General features: G+C 40.2%; 1 protein-coding gene across 19 annotated transcripts in view; it reads right to left on the bottom strand.

The window, feature by feature from the left end:
• The window catches only part of TENM3 (teneurin transmembrane protein 3), a 949,896-nt gene that overhangs the window by 286,551 nt on the left and 647,414 nt on the right, over nucleotides 1-15,931 (bottom strand). For 16 of the 19 annotated variants that reach the window (XM_075258516.1, XM_075258530.1, XM_075258522.1 and 13 more), the window contains one exon: nucleotides 5,822-6,022. The exons of the other annotated variants lie outside the window; for them this stretch is intronic. In XM_075258516.1, the coding sequence (XP_075114617.1) occupies nucleotides 5,822-6,022 (201 nt within the window). The remainder of the gene's footprint in view (nucleotides 1-5,821; nucleotides 6,023-15,931) is intronic. 19 annotated transcript variants of the gene reach the window in all.

Genomic DNA, 15,931 nt, shown 5'->3' with positions numbered 1-15,931 from the left:
AGTTACAACATAACCACCAGGAGGTCACATAGACACATGCTGAACAGACATTTTGTAAGGGGATATTCTTAAATTATTTAGAAAGTTGGTCATGTTCAGTCAAAAGGAAAGGTAAGGAAGGACATGCTGAATTCACCGCTAGGACTGTCTTATGAATCATTATGGACTTAAGACAACTTAATGAGGGATTGGTTATATGCTACTTATAGAAGTCTATGGAGGGAGAACAGGGCATGAGGTTGAGTAGATGCCGGAGAGAGACAGAGAGGCACACAAAGACAATGCTGCAGCTTCTAGTTAGTGTTTTATCTCACTACAGCTACACTGGTCAGTACTTCTTTATAACGTCCTCCATACTGCTGCTGCCGTCTTTGTATGTGAAAGAATTAGAGTGGTAGGATGCCCCCTTCGCTGTGTGTGCTTTGTACAGGAGACATTAGGGCAGCTAATCTTTACCCATTAGCCAAGAAATAATGAAAAAGGGTGCAGAGGAGAAAACTGTTAAAAAATCTATAGTACAAATCTTATACAATCTATAGTCCTACTCCTCATGTATATACAACAGCTTATTCTGAAGTCACAAGTACAAGTACAAGTACTCTTTAGCCTGAGGCCCCACGTTGCGGAAACACATCTTTTTTTTGTTGCAGATTTTGCTATGGTTTTTTGAGCCAAAGCCAGGAGTGGATTGAGCAAAAGGTAGAAGTATAAGAACTTCCTATATATTCCCCATTCCTTTTGTAGGCATTCTTGTCTAACTCAAAAACTACAACAAAATCTGCAACAAAAAAGCTGCATTTCCGCAATGTGGGGCCTCAGCCTTAAAGTAAAAAGCTATGTTCATACAGCAGTCACTGACCGGTGTATCACGCATTCTTCTAGTCTGATTGGTTGGTCATGGATGGACTGTTAGAATTTCATGTTCTCTTAGGAAAGTGTTCCTCAATTAGTGTCTATGGCTGGCCCTGACTCCCTAACTCTTAGCACCTGCAGATACTATTGTACCCTAGTAACACTAGGGATTTATTGATGCTGCTAGGATCAAAATCTTACATTAAGGAAACAGAGTTAGAGTAAGTTCACATGGGGTTTTTTGGTCAGGGTTTTGAGGCCGTAATCGCCTCCAAATCCTGACCAAAAAGACAGCTCCCATTGAAATCAATAGGAGCCACTCAGGAGCTTTTTTTCCAGGAGCCGTTTCTTCCGGCTCCAGGAAAAAGAAGAGAGGTGTTTATTCTTCAGGCCGAGTCACCTCGCCATCTGGCCTGAAGAAACTCCACCTTCTGGACTATGCTCATTCAATTGTGCCTAATCCAGAGCGGAGCGCACGGCTGGATGCCGGTACAGTGCACCGGCTTTCAGTCACGGCGACCCGGCTTTTGGATCGGAATCTGAGACAGTTTGCGCCTCAGGTTCCGATCCAAAAAACTCTGCGTGCACTTACCTTTACAATTATGTCACTAAATGATTGGAAAACCTTTAGGGTCTAATATTACTCATTACTACCTGCAATGTGTAATGTTTAAAAACAGGAAAGTTCCCATAAACATTTCAGTTCACAATCTGCGATCACTTACTTTGGCTGGAAGATGAAGAGCTATGTGTACTATAGATTGTATGGCAGGAAAACTTGGTGGGTGGTGTAATGGTAGGGTAGTATAAATTCTCTCCATCTACTGAATATTGTCTGTAAATGCCTTATGAGACACAAGTGGATTTACACTTTAACCTTAAGCTTACCTCAAATACCACCTTAAGGTCCTAGTAACATCTGCTCTTCATTTTATGGAGGAATCTGTAAAGTCATCCCTATATTTTCAGAATCTAATAGCAGGCACAATCCATTGCACTATGAGCTTGCCTATAATATTTTTAGAGCAGGAAATACAAATGGGCTATTTCCTACATGGATACAATTTCACAGTAAATGATTTAATGGATCTAATAAAAACAATTTTACATTTATGATGGATGGTTGATACTCTATTGTGGCATTTGGCTTCCTTCAATTACAATGTTTTCTAGAATCTATCATCTCTATTGCAATGTCTTAGAAGCAAAAATGGAAAATCTGACAGTGCTGGTGTCTATAGTAAGCAACCAAAATGGGTGATATCAATCTTCTGTCAGCACCTAGAAAGCATGTCGACAAGCCTTATCGGAAAGGTGGGAATGTCACACTATGTTCCTCCTTATAGAGCCATATAGGTTCCATTTATATGAAGTGTTTGTATAGTGCATATAGATTATGGCAATGTCTGGCTGCCCTCTTATAAGGAACAACTTAATCTAGCACAGGGGTCCTCAAACTTTTTAAACAGTGGGCTCGAGGCAGAGCAGGTCGCACAGTACCCTCCAATAGGTAAAGTGAAGTGCGCTGCATGGCCTGGCCCGAGCTCCCCAGGAGCTTCATTATAAATGCACACCTGCCGGCGTTGTCGGCGGGGCCAGACAGAAGTGCTTGGCGGGCCGCATGTGGCCCTCGGGCCGCAGTTTGAGGACCCCTGATCTAGCATCTCCAACTTGTCGCTCTCCAGTGTTGTTGAAATACAACTCCCAAGATGGCCTGAGAGCCCACAGCAGGCAAACTGGATGAAGACATTTGTAGGATTTTACAAGACTGGAGCAACTCTGGAGGACAATACAATAGTCCTGAATGTACTATTATGGTGGATGTCAGGAAAGAGTTAAATCCCATCCACTACGCTGTTACTGTACAATGTAGTGGGTTAGCGTCAGCAATTATACTATATGTCCCAAGTCAAATGTGTTTTAAATGTGAATTTCAAGGACATGCTAAAACAACCATGCCAGGAAAGCAGATACATCCTCCTTAAAGATAGGTAAAGATGCCCACAGGCGAGTATCCATTTGACAGGCGATCAATTTTATGTTAGCAGAAACTTCATCATTATGAATATATTCCTATACTTTGTACATTATTTGTAGCTGGGGTGCAGTATACCAAGACTATGGTCTATGCAAACTGTAAAATATTCTAATTTTTAATCCAGACGGCTGGGGCAAACAACACCTTTAGGTCATTGGGGATACTATACATATTACATTTAGCATAAGAAAAGTAACATAATGAATACAACTTCAAGCATTTCCAAATCTATAGAAGAAGAAATGTATCATTACATCTCTGGCGCTCTGTAAACTTTATATTCATAAGCTCCTGGGAGCTAACCTTCTCCCTTCATCAGATCTGAAAGGATTTCAAAAACCTCACAATGCTGATATGTATTCTGTGCAGTATTTGATCAGACTAACAGGTTGCCTCCAATATGCAGTGTTGCATTGCATTTCAAAGAACAGGTTTATCTATACACAGGAAACACTGGATTTAACGAATAATCACACATTTTCCTCTCGTTTTATTACATTCCAACCTTTTCTTTTAATATTTGTGCAGATACGGAATGGAGGACTGCTTGTGTGTTCATGCCAAATAAATCACTGGAAGACTGTCTGAATTCTGTCCAAAAATGAAAAAGGAACATTATGGATCAAATTACGCAAGACGGACGATATATCAAATTAGGACAATAATAAGGGTGCAATGACGCCAGCGTGCTAGGGATAGGTTATCACGTGGTACATGTCAAAGATGTCTAAAAGATGTATTGACTTGGTTGTCTGCTTTGATAACGGAGTAGGGCATGTTGAGCTAATACAGGTGTGTCCGTTGCCTAGGATTTATCTCTGTTAGCGAAATACAAGAGTTACATACTGTACAGCTCTGGGCACTGAAAGATTCGATGACTTATTACATTGTTGCTGCTCTTAATCCTTTTTTATACTGGTGGGAGAGGCTCCAACTCTACCCTCTCAGTTCTTGCATGTCTCATGAGGTTCCAGAATCCATAATATAATCTAAACTAGCCAGGGGCACCAGTGGCATGAGTTATTGTATATCTGAGGGGCCAAGGAGTCCCTAACTGACCACCAAGGAGTCTCCATCTGACCATGACTTGATCCCGAGTTTGCTCTGTCCTCTTTTTACAAAAGTGGTAAGAAGGGAACAAGTAACTATTTTGCAGCAACCCCACTTCCCCTTTTGAGTTGGCCAAAAGTTGTGACTTTTTTCAGAAACGGGGATACAAGGTATAATACTGAAAACAATGGATCCTTTGTGGTATATATGTGGACCTTTCAATGCTTCATACATTTATAGTGTGACACCCTCACAGGCTGACTAATGGCAGAGGGATCCACAATACCAAACAAGGTGAAGGCCTACAATCGTCCTTGAGTCAAATGTCAACACTGCTAATGATTCTCCTACAAGGGTACAGATGACGACAGATGACCGATACTGGCAGCCATAGGGGTTTTCACTCAGTTTTATACCAATCCTAAATGGAATTATGACCACCTACTATCTCCTCCTTACCTGTTGTTTAAGGAGGACCTTTCATGTCCTTGGGCACATGTGGTTTTATATACCACTAGAAAGCCAACAGTCCTGTTATGTGCACCGGTGGAAGAGCTGCCGGTGACATTACCAAGAGTTCTTCATTGTCAGAATGGCGTTCCTGACAGTCTAACTGGGAAAGCAGCTCCTGACAGAGGGGGCATTCCTTACCACCAAGCGATGACGCTCAGCAGTGAGAAACACCCACTGCTTACTGACAATACTCGTACATACACTAGTACTGAGGGGAAGGCATGCCTCATAGCTCAGTGTCTACTCTGGGTGGTAAGGAATGACCCCTCACAGTATAGAGCTACAGACAGTACTGTCAGGATGGACGTTCCCAGTTAGACGGTCAGGAACGCCCTTCTGATAGTGAAGAGCTCTTGGTAACAGCATTGATAGCTCTTCCACCGGGGCATATAACAAGAAAGCCGATAGTGCACTGAATTCAGCGCACTGTTGGCTTTCTCGCGGTATATAAAACCGTGAAACATGAAAGGTCCTCTTTAAGTGTAAGTTCACATTGTACAGATGTGTCCACACACTGTGTAATATACGTCTTTATGTTACTCCTCTCTACTTCTCTGATTTCATCCCATACTCTGTACATAAGCTGTGTAAGTCTACAGTCAACTCTATGGAGAGGGGAGAGAAGAAGGAGAAATAGAGAAACTGAAGTATGAGACTGTCTATGACATTAAATGAGTCATTTCTTTTGGGGGAAGGCTGGATAGTTATTTCTGAAAATCTCAAGTATAGATGCTTCTCTGCTTTGAAAAGCTCTCCGCTTCTTCCCCCTTCCCTCTCCATAGACGTGTATTGTGCAGATTTAATCAGTGGCAGAAGGTGGCAAATAAGTGAAGAAACAGGCAATTTTCTTCAATAAACTACTTTATAAAATTTGTTATATTCACCTGAACTATTGATTTATGAAAAAAGTAAATAAAAGCCTATCTACACTACAAGGACTCCAATTTTCCATTAAACAATCGTCATACATTGTCATGACATACTAGCAGAATACGTAATAAGCTGCAATCCCTATCACATCCACTAGATGGCCACATATAATGTATACATCTCCTGACAGAGTATCACAAACTCATGTTTTTATTAAACACTGGTTATTTCATGCCACATATTTCAGGATATGTCTAGCCATGACGAAAGGTAAGAAAAGGCAAGTCTGTAATGTAATAATCAGGATGCTCAAGGTGAACACACCATTAGTAAATTAAAATTGTACTACAGTGTATTATATATGATATGATTATACAATGGTTTTACAGTGTATTATATATGATATGATTATACAATGGTTTTAGAGAAACAGAATAGTAACATTGGATACATGAGTATACAGTGAAGATATGAATGGACATGGTGTCCTATGCTTACCATGACATTGGACACTCTCTGACAGATATGGATGTACCAAGCATGTGCTGGCATTAAACTCGTCATCAGAGTCCTGAATTGACAGCTTGGCACTAGCACTTAATAGCCACCTCTGGTTGTCATGGAGATGGGGTGATGGAGTAGGGGAATGTAAATGTTCGGTAACGGAAGGACTAGAAGATGAGGATGGCATGGGAGAACCTAAGGATAAAAATAAACAGGTTGTAATAAAACCATGCATGACAGCGTGCAATGAAAAGCATCCAGATGTAAATGAAAAGAAGGCAGCGTATAATATGCATATATGACACACGTCAATTAACATAAAGCAGGCATGCAGTCCAGATGTATGTGCGTATGGGGGGACGGGGCATGGCAGTGGCTTTGAGGTTCAGCGTTGGACCTTATACCGGCTTTTGAAATTTTGCTCACGCAAGTAGAGTTACTGTAAAGCAGATATATATAGGGAGCATTACAAAGGTCTTGGCTCCATAATGTCACAGTCAGGTAAGTTGTGCGGTCACTTACGGCCTGGCAGCATGGACATCCTCAATGCCAGCTCATTGTCTCACACCTGCTAATTGCCAGAGCCAGGGAAAATGAGAAGAGTGCAATCCTGCCTGTAGATGGAGCAGCCTGTCTAAAAACAAGTCAGGCATCACTTCTCACTACAGTGTCATACACAGGCTGAGCTTATCTCTAATCTGCTGGCTTCATTACATGTGTGAGAAATAATTATCTGACCGTAGAACAAAACATCATGCCCTGCGCGTCTTACACATGTAGCACAGCCGCTATTGGGGCGGCATCGCTTATGAATCGTGAAGATTCTCTGGGCGAGGATAATACAGGGGATTTACTTGTAGCACTGTGAAAAACCACACTGTGATGACATATGTTATGGCTGAAGACATACTGAGCTCTGAAGCGGAGGCGTTACTTGAAGCTCCTCGGCCCAAATGCAAAATCTGTATTGAGCCCCTCACCTAGCTTGTGCCATTTAGAATAGTGGTATATTTCTATATGGCAAGGGAGCTCTGGGGAACCTCAAGGTCTAGATCCCAGTAGGGACCGCTATCTTTATACCTCTTATAGCTTTGTCTCTGCTCACGGGTGAATTTATCAAAAGGGTATTCCCTGGAAATCTTACCCCACCCTATCCAAGGGCAGTGTGTCCCTGCATCATCTCCCCCTCTACAGTAGCAAGAGATGAATAGACACATTGGTTAAACCTAGCTATACACCTTCAATAGCTCTTCCAACTCCCTCATATTAAAAGGGTGGCCAAGATTTTTGTTAATGGCCTTTCCTTAGAATAGGCCAAAAATATCTGAAAGCTCATGGGGTCAACAGACAGCCCCCAGATGGATCAGCTTTTCAGGGCCGCATCTACCACAATTACTATACACAGCAAGAAATTACAAGCAGTTGGCTTGGTCTATGTATAATGGTTGGGAATTGGTACTGTACGGCACCCCAATATCCTGGGAACCCCGTCTACTGCTTCCATCCCTGTGCTGTGTATAGTACAGGCATCTGCCCTTACTGATTAAATATTTATGGCCTTTCCTAAGGATGGATAAGCTATGAATAAACATCTTTGCTAACCCCTTTAAATCAATTTCAGCCAAGAGTATACATATTCTTGATGGTAAGAAGGTAGTAAACTCTTCCAGATACTTCTGTCCTTCCATGTGCTGGGGGAGTATCGGCACACCTCATACACCAAATCTAGCTGTCCAGGCACCCAAATTCCGCAGCTTTAGACACCTAATTTTCTATGTATGCCTTTTACTCAGGGCACCTCTTGTATCTGAGGCCGGAGCTAGCAACACATCATGGCCATATCCTGCACACTATGGCGCCTTCTGCTCTCCCTGTTCGCTATGTGATTTGTATTATATTCTTTGTTCTAATATCCTCTACAATACAGGCCCTATAAAAACAATCCCCATGTATACAAAAATAAGAAGTGCTTTCTGTCTTCATCCAATACTAATCAAAAGCTGGAAGCAAATCCACACATCTATGTAACCTCTCCCGGGAGCAGCTATACAGTATAACACCTCACAATATATGGCCACTTCCACAACACAGAATGAAATTTCTTGCCGGAGCCCTTGGAATGTATCAATATCACAGCTCGAAAGAGCCGTCAATACTTTTCCAGGGTAAATACCTTTATATACAGCGATTTATCACAAGTTTACATTGGATTACATGCTTTGTCAAAATATTTCATTTGGTGGCAACACATCAGTGGTTTTCTATAGGATTAAACAGTAATTTTCTCGCAGTGTATCAGAATGTATTAGCACTCAGTGCGGATTCTCTCCAGGGTTTACAAGTAATACCGGCTCGATACATTACAAGATACATTATCAAAGATCCAATTCCTGAAGGGACTCAATATATGTTTTTAATCATCTTCTATTGTAACTAATCGTGAGCGGTGATCTATAAGCGAGCGGCTCTTAGCTTATGACCAATGCAAAGCTTTATCTGCCATGTAAAACACTGACAAAAAAGTATAACACGCCACAAAGCTATAATACTATGTTTACCCAGACGCCTCTTAATCTCCGGAGGACACTTATCTCCGACACTTTACATTCAATTTCCTTTAATAATCTGGACACTGCGGCTAGCTGGCTGTATTTGTGGATCTTTACGCATACAAACACGTTTCCAAGCACATATGTTCCCGCTCGATCATTTATTCATTATCATGCAATAATGAGCAATCAGAGAATTATGCAGACTTCAAGAACTAAATATAGCCGCACAAGTTTGGGGAATTGAGCTAAACGGATGTGTGATTTCCATTCATAAAGTAACATAGAACATATGAATCTGCATTATTTAATATTTTATTTCCCTTATTTGACCAATTTGGAATCGCGAAGCACGGTAATAGGATGTGCGCGGGAAAGCTAATTATAAGGAGATTGCAGGTTAGGATGATTAAGCTATTTAATATATAATCTTATTAGTTTCATGGGCTGCCTGCAATCCAGTCTATGTGCAGAACTAATATACATGAAAACGCAATAATGACCCTTTATACAAGGCACTATATAATTCTGTATAGACTACACGGCACACTATATTTCAACCAATAAAATCAAGAATATTGCTTATAATTAGAACATAAATGAAAAGTCATACTAAAAAACCTGTTTATGGGTGGCAATAAATACTTACATGAACAGCACAAATAGGTTACACATTCTGCACAGGGATTCTCTAGTAAACTCCCAGGGATGAGAGGCGGCTATATGGTTTATTTATGTTGCAAAGTACCATAACCTAGAATAAAGTTTTGCTAGGTGTGCTAGCCAGTTGAGAAATTTTTGCCCGCTATGGAGCATTGGCAAACCGATTCGCCATATTTGACGGTACAGTGTTATAAAATAGAAATAGACTGTAGGAATAGGCTATAGAAACTTCATCATGGGTCTGGTACAAGTTAAGGCTATTGCTAATTTTTTTCTGACATTTCACTTAATTGCGAATAATTTCTCTCAAAAATGACGATTCTGGGGAAATGGTTTGCTTATCTGTCATTTTAATTAAACCTATTTGAGGCAATAGTAGCTGATTCATTGGGGGTGTTTTACTAAGACCACCTTTAATCTAAAGCCACTAACACCAAATGTACAAGGGTTAATAAGAGGTGTAAAGCTCTTAATTGTGGCACAAATGGGTCACCCATGTACCACAAGGTAAAAGCTTGCATGATCTCTGGTGTAATTTACTCTTACTTTTTTGGCATAAATTTTAATAAATGTGTTTAAGGAAAAATATCTTTGTACCATGTTAGCCAGTGGATATGAAATAAAAAATTGAGAGTCTTCAGTAAGTGATATCTTTTTTAATGGCTAACTAAAATGATGATGGATTGCAAGCTTTCGAGGCTTCTAGGCCTCTTCCTCAGGCATAGTTCTCTATGCCTGAGGAAGAGGCCTAGAATCCTTAAAGGGGTATTCCCATGTCGCATATTCAGCAGTCTTCACTGCTGTAAAATCTTCTTTCTTCCTGGTTTCTTGCATCATTTGGTGGGCGGGGTTTCACATGCAACCCGCTGTTTAGCTCCGCCCCCAAATTAGCATTTAGCTCCGCCCACCATATAGCTTGATCCTATGGGGCGGTTGAAGGGCCTGTGATATCATCAAAGGTCCTTAAACACTATATGCACAATATTGGACTATGAAGTACAGGCAGGAGCAACTCCATTCTGTGTTACATACAGAGACTGCGAGTTCAGAAATGAAAGCAGCTCCTCTCCTCTATCTGAGTGCAGGACCTAGGTCATGTGGTGTAGACACAGGAATAGCTAGATACACAGGCTCGCTCTCTGCACTTAGCCCCTCCTCCCTCCCCCCTGAGAGCAGCAGATACATCACTTGACTTTTGAGCAGATAAGTCAAGGGCTGTGTCCACAATGAATTGAATAAAGTAAGATAGTGGACAAACAAAGCAGTTTTGCTGAAGCAGTGTATTTAGGAAAAGTCTTACATCCACATTAACAAGCAGTATAGATAGGATCCTTGTGATGGGACAACCCCTTTAAAAGCTTGCAATCTGTCATCATTTTAGATAGTCATGTAATAAATGTGTTGTCCATTAAGTCAGACGCCATTGGCTGCAGCTTATCTTCTCTGGAACTAAAAGGATAAGGCACTTTGAAGTCAAGCCCTACACCTTAGATGATTGACCGATCCCAACAAAATCAGTGGATTTAGCCAACATTAACATAACATACACGACTATCTTCATGATACTTATACACCTTCAGTAGCTCTCAAAAGCACAACAGCTATTCCTCCTGAACCCCATATACATAAACACTGGACTCAGCCAAGTATACATGTGATGTCAATGGGAAAAGAGGAGTAAGAATCTGCCAGACACACCCAGTGGTGACTTACTGTACTAGCGGTAGCTTACCCAAGAACAAAGGGATCAGCAATGAAATTCCACATGCCCAGCCCTTCTTTTAGCCAAAATTATCTATCAGGGACAAGTCAGGAGGTCACATGTGCATAAAGTAGTCAATCTCTTTAATGTGTATGGGAGGCTGTTATACCTTCATACATCCTACTGAGCTTAGTGCACATGTGTATTAATGGGGAAAACTGAGTAAACTGCTGCCAGGTATCTCTATTGCAGCTCACATTCATAAGAATTGGCCATTCAATGGCTTATCCTCTTCTGTCAGAGAGGAATTGGTCCCTATACACATAAGATAGTCGGCTGGTCTTGCTGAAATCATTGAACTCAAAGTAATTTCCGGCACTCTTTCTTCTTTACTGGCCGCTACAGTTAGTTGTCACAAGTCGCCAATGGTGAGCACCATGATGAGCTATCATTTTATCCGTAAGAGAAACGTCTTATAGAAACTTCTAATAGGTAATAACATTTTTTTTCAACCCACCTTGACTAAATTCAGCAGCACTTTGTTCATGCTTTTAATTATAAATCCATTTTCTACTCTAGACCCCCTGTTTTCTAGTCAACCTGTAAAACTTGGCACTGGCATTTATCTCTCTGCTGGATACTGCAGCCTTATGCAGTCAACCTGTGGCGACAGTTATCTCTTAATTAAAACTCTACATGCAAATAATGCTATTGAAAAGTGCTCGAGCTCAGCCTTTACAAAGCAGAACAATTTATAACTGAGCCATTCTCCTTCTTCCTATGGCTAAAATACTAAAAGAACTCATTGTGGCTGACGTAAAGAATTCCGGAAGGTATCGTGCAGCTGGCCAATTCTTTATTAATACAAATAAAACAATGGGATGCTGGCAAAGATTTCCAAAGGGGACGTACGTTGCTATAAACTAATAGAGAATTGTGTTTCCTTGCTGGAGACATCTTTGCTATCCATTCATCTAATTAGATATGAAGATATATGCAAAGGTATCACGTGCAAGAGAATAGAGAACCCTGTGGCCAGGCCTGATGAACGAGAAGAGGGCCTTCTGCTCGGTCCAACTTCAGATAATAACTTCAGTTTTCTTCTGCTGTTCTAATTTTTCTTTTCTAATTTTAACTTAAGTCAGAATAATATGGGGAGGGATCTGTGGCGTACCTTCCATAGCTGCTAAGGGGCCTATCTTCCAGGGGGCCTGGAGCCAAACAACTCTATCCCCTTCCTGCGACATCATCTTCCTGTAATGCTGTCCAACTAAGCAAGTCTCCTGTTATGTCTAGTTCTCTCTATTTTTCTCTGAGATCACCATCTTCTACCTCAACCAGCAAGATAGCACTTGAAATTCAGGATTATCTCCCCCCCATCCAGGTGACCTGAGGTGGCCCCACTACCATAGGAGCTGATTCAGATGACACTCGGTTAAAGCAACCTGTTTTTTTGTATTGGGAGTTATAATTATATTTAAAAGTATTTTAGTTCTATGACAAATGCTAGTTACATATGATAACATCTGATATATCTATTTATACCTGATTCATTGTAATATCATTCTTTATACTAGATGAATTGTGATGTCATTGTTTACACCTGATGAGTTGTGATGTCATCATTCATATTTAATCTATATTCCTGATGTTTTTCCTTTTCCATGGCCTGTATAAAACCATCTGAATGCCTTGTAAATTCTTCAATAACAAATACTAAAAGGAAGATTCAGTCTCCTATGTGCTAATCCACCGAAATAGAGTGGTTGTACTGCATGTATAGCATTCATTTTCAGAACTGTTCATTGTTATTTTCTGAAATAGATCATCATTGTGCAATGAATTAGTAGCAACATGTTTACGTTCATTGCCTTGACACGAAGCTCAGTGTTAATATCTTTATAATGAACAATGTCTAACCCTCTTTCACTGTTAAATTGCTATTTCATCAGCATATGGTAGTGTTAGGCAAACAATACGTGTTTTCCAGATATAATACACACACACACACACACACACACACACACACACACACACACACACACATACATATACACACACACACGGGTATAAAGTGATGGGATGCAGAGGGTGTAGAGGCCCAGGCCCTGGAGCCTTGGGGGGGCCCAATATGAAGAGACCAGTATTATAAACCACAGATTATAGTTGGACCTTACTGGATAGCTCCATGTTTGGCATCAAGAATATATTCTTCTTGTGAGCTCCAGCCCTTGCCGCATTTCAGCTAATACCATTTTGGTTTCTCTACCTCTCCAGCATAATAGATAGATATTAAGTAGAACCTTTACTAACTTTTCAGTTGGGACAAGACCATACATTGATGGGATGTTCTACTACTACTGCCCCATGAGTTTCAGCTGCATGACCGTCTTGGGAAAATCAGAGCAGTTGGCAAGCATACGCGGAGATACCTATATGGCAGCAATAATAGCACCACTATAAGGGAAATTATACATCGCCCTGTGATAGTCCACTAGTGTAATGCAGAGGTCCTCTAAAGCAAATGATGCTCTTAATAGATGTTCTCTGCTCTGGTTAATGGATGAAGGTCACAAGTAATGCTACCTTTCTGAACAAGACCCCTACTTTAACACAGGGCAGTAATACTTATAAGGATTATATACTAAAAGAGGAGAGCAATTGCACATGACATTGGATGTCTGATAACAGCTATGATGCAATTTGTAACCTTAAAGGGGTCTTCCAAGATTATGATATTCATGATAATGACCTACCCTTTGGGTGGATCGAAATTATCTCCACATTCCACTAACAAGCTGTTTAAAGAGGCAGTGTCCTCTTCACCGCTTACCAAGCACAGCACCATATATTGTTTAGTAGCTGTGTTTAGTATTGCATCTCGGCCCCATTCACTTGAATGGGACACAGCTGCAAAAAGACCATGTGACTGATGAACGTTACATCATTGGTCTGTGAAGTGGAAACGACACAGCCAAGCATCTCTGATCTGATATTGATCACCAATAGATCATTAATATTTAAATCTTCGAAAACATATTTTTAGCTAGTATAGGAAATATAATAAAATAAAAGATAAATCTACACCTAGCATGTGATCAGTTTTGCAGATGTTAACTAAACCATCCTACCCTGCCATATACCAGCCTGCAACTAGGCCACTCCACCGTACGGCTTCAGAATCACCCCTCGTTCGCATCTGAATTTGATAATCCATCCGGGGAGTTCACATGGGGACCCCCCCCCCCGAATGGAATACCAAACGCATTGGCAAGCGGTGTGCAGTAAAAGCACACGGACCCCATAGACTTTCTGCGTGCTGCCCGCACGAATCATGTAGACATTAAAGTAGATCACAAAGTACTTTTCTGTCCACATGTTCCATGCAGACACCACACAGAGAGCACATGGACTCCATTATAGTCTATGGGGTCCGTGTGCTTTCACTGCATGCCGCTTGCCAATGCCTTTGGTATTCCGCTCGAGGGGTCCCCGTGTGGACTCCCCGAACGGATTACCAAACGCAGATGTGAACGAGGGGTTAACAAAGTATGCAGTCTCCATGTAAACTGGCCCAGACACCTGCACAAGATAGTATTTCCACAGTCTGAGCTGTCAGTAATACTAATAGCAGTCCATATACAATATGTTCCCTTGGTTTCTTGAAGAGATCCGTCATTGATGTGAGATTATTAATACATCAATCTTGATACCTACACCCACATACCCTCATATCCGGAATTCTGGAATTACATTTAAAGCAGAATGGAACGGCCAATATATACCATGCTAGACAACTGCAATTCCTTGTTCTGTTTCCAGTCTGGTTAGAATCTGAGCCAAGGAATTTTTAATGAATGTAAAAATTGCAATATAAAGTAAATTAAGACCTTTCTTCAAGTTCCAAATACGGCATGTTGAGCTATTAAATATATCTTTATTACCCCTCAGCAGTTAGAATGTCAGAAACACTTTTATTATAAGGGCTCGTATTTCTTTTTTCCAAAATATAAAGCATTAGTATTGCTTTAGAAATCTGTATATGTACGGCTCAGTTATGTATATTGTGTCCATATGCTACAAGTGTACTGTAAAGTGATAGAAGAAAGTCATTTATGTTATATATGATCCATACTTGGGTTAGTAAAGTCCTTTATTCTTCTGGATTATTGGATCCTTATATATATATATATATATATATATATATATATATATTATATATACATTAATTATGGGTAAAAATAGAAAACGACTTTAATTTCCATAAATTCTTGTGTTCGCAATAGCGAAAAAATTTTTTGAGTGTTAGATATTGTGTAATGCTTTTCACACATGTGTACACCTTTTATTTCTAAAGCTTCTCCTCCTCAAATAAAAGTTATTGCCTATATACATAATTCCTTTATAGAAAACCACAGGCCCTTTGCATTTGCACAAGATCACATAAAAAAAATGGCAGCAGGCTTTTCATACATTCAGAAAGCAGACATATTGCAGTAACCATAGCAGCAACATTATATTGAAGACCCTATACCCTTAACCCAGAACAATAACTCCACTTCTAACAACTGCACTTACAATGTGATAAATAACCAAGGAAAATAACATTAATACAATGAATACAATGAAAACAGGGGAAATTAAAATGACTGATGGAGAATGAAAGGCACTTCAGCGTGAACAAATACAATATCAAATATGTCATTATAAACATTCATGAATCGCCGGGAACATGTTTGTAGGCGTACATGCAACACCTGCGGTCCATTCACACAAGGAGAGATGAAAACTGGTCAAGGATTCCTATCCTGCATGCAAAATAAAGCAAATGGGTCTATATTAAACGGAACCTGCTAGCACGAGAGAACCTTGTACATTAGCACCAAATACATGAATACATGTGAGTACAGTCTCACTATATTCCACTTTCACCCCACATTACAGAATGAGGCTTAAAGGGATAGTCCCATGAACATAACCAGATTTAAATTTGCTGACAACTAAAAGTTAAGCATTTTTGCAAATATAAATAATTATGTTTTTTGCAGTTTTGGTCTAAGGCTAAAGTTGAAGATTTTTCTGTGTTTTTTTGAGCCAAATTCAAAAGTAGCTTGAAAAGAGATGGGATACAAAGGAAATACTTAGATTTTCCTTTCTGTTAAATCTATTCCTGGCTATGGCTCAAAAACA

Source organism: Leptodactylus fuscus, chromosome 1 (genome assembly GCF_031893055.1).
Source record: "Leptodactylus fuscus isolate aLepFus1 chromosome 1, aLepFus1.hap2, whole genome shotgun sequence".
Classification (NCBI taxonomy): domain Eukaryota; kingdom Metazoa; phylum Chordata; class Amphibia; order Anura; family Leptodactylidae; genus Leptodactylus; species Leptodactylus fuscus.
The sequence above is the reverse complement of the archived record's forward strand: the minus strand, read 5'-3'. Positions and strand labels throughout refer to the sequence as shown.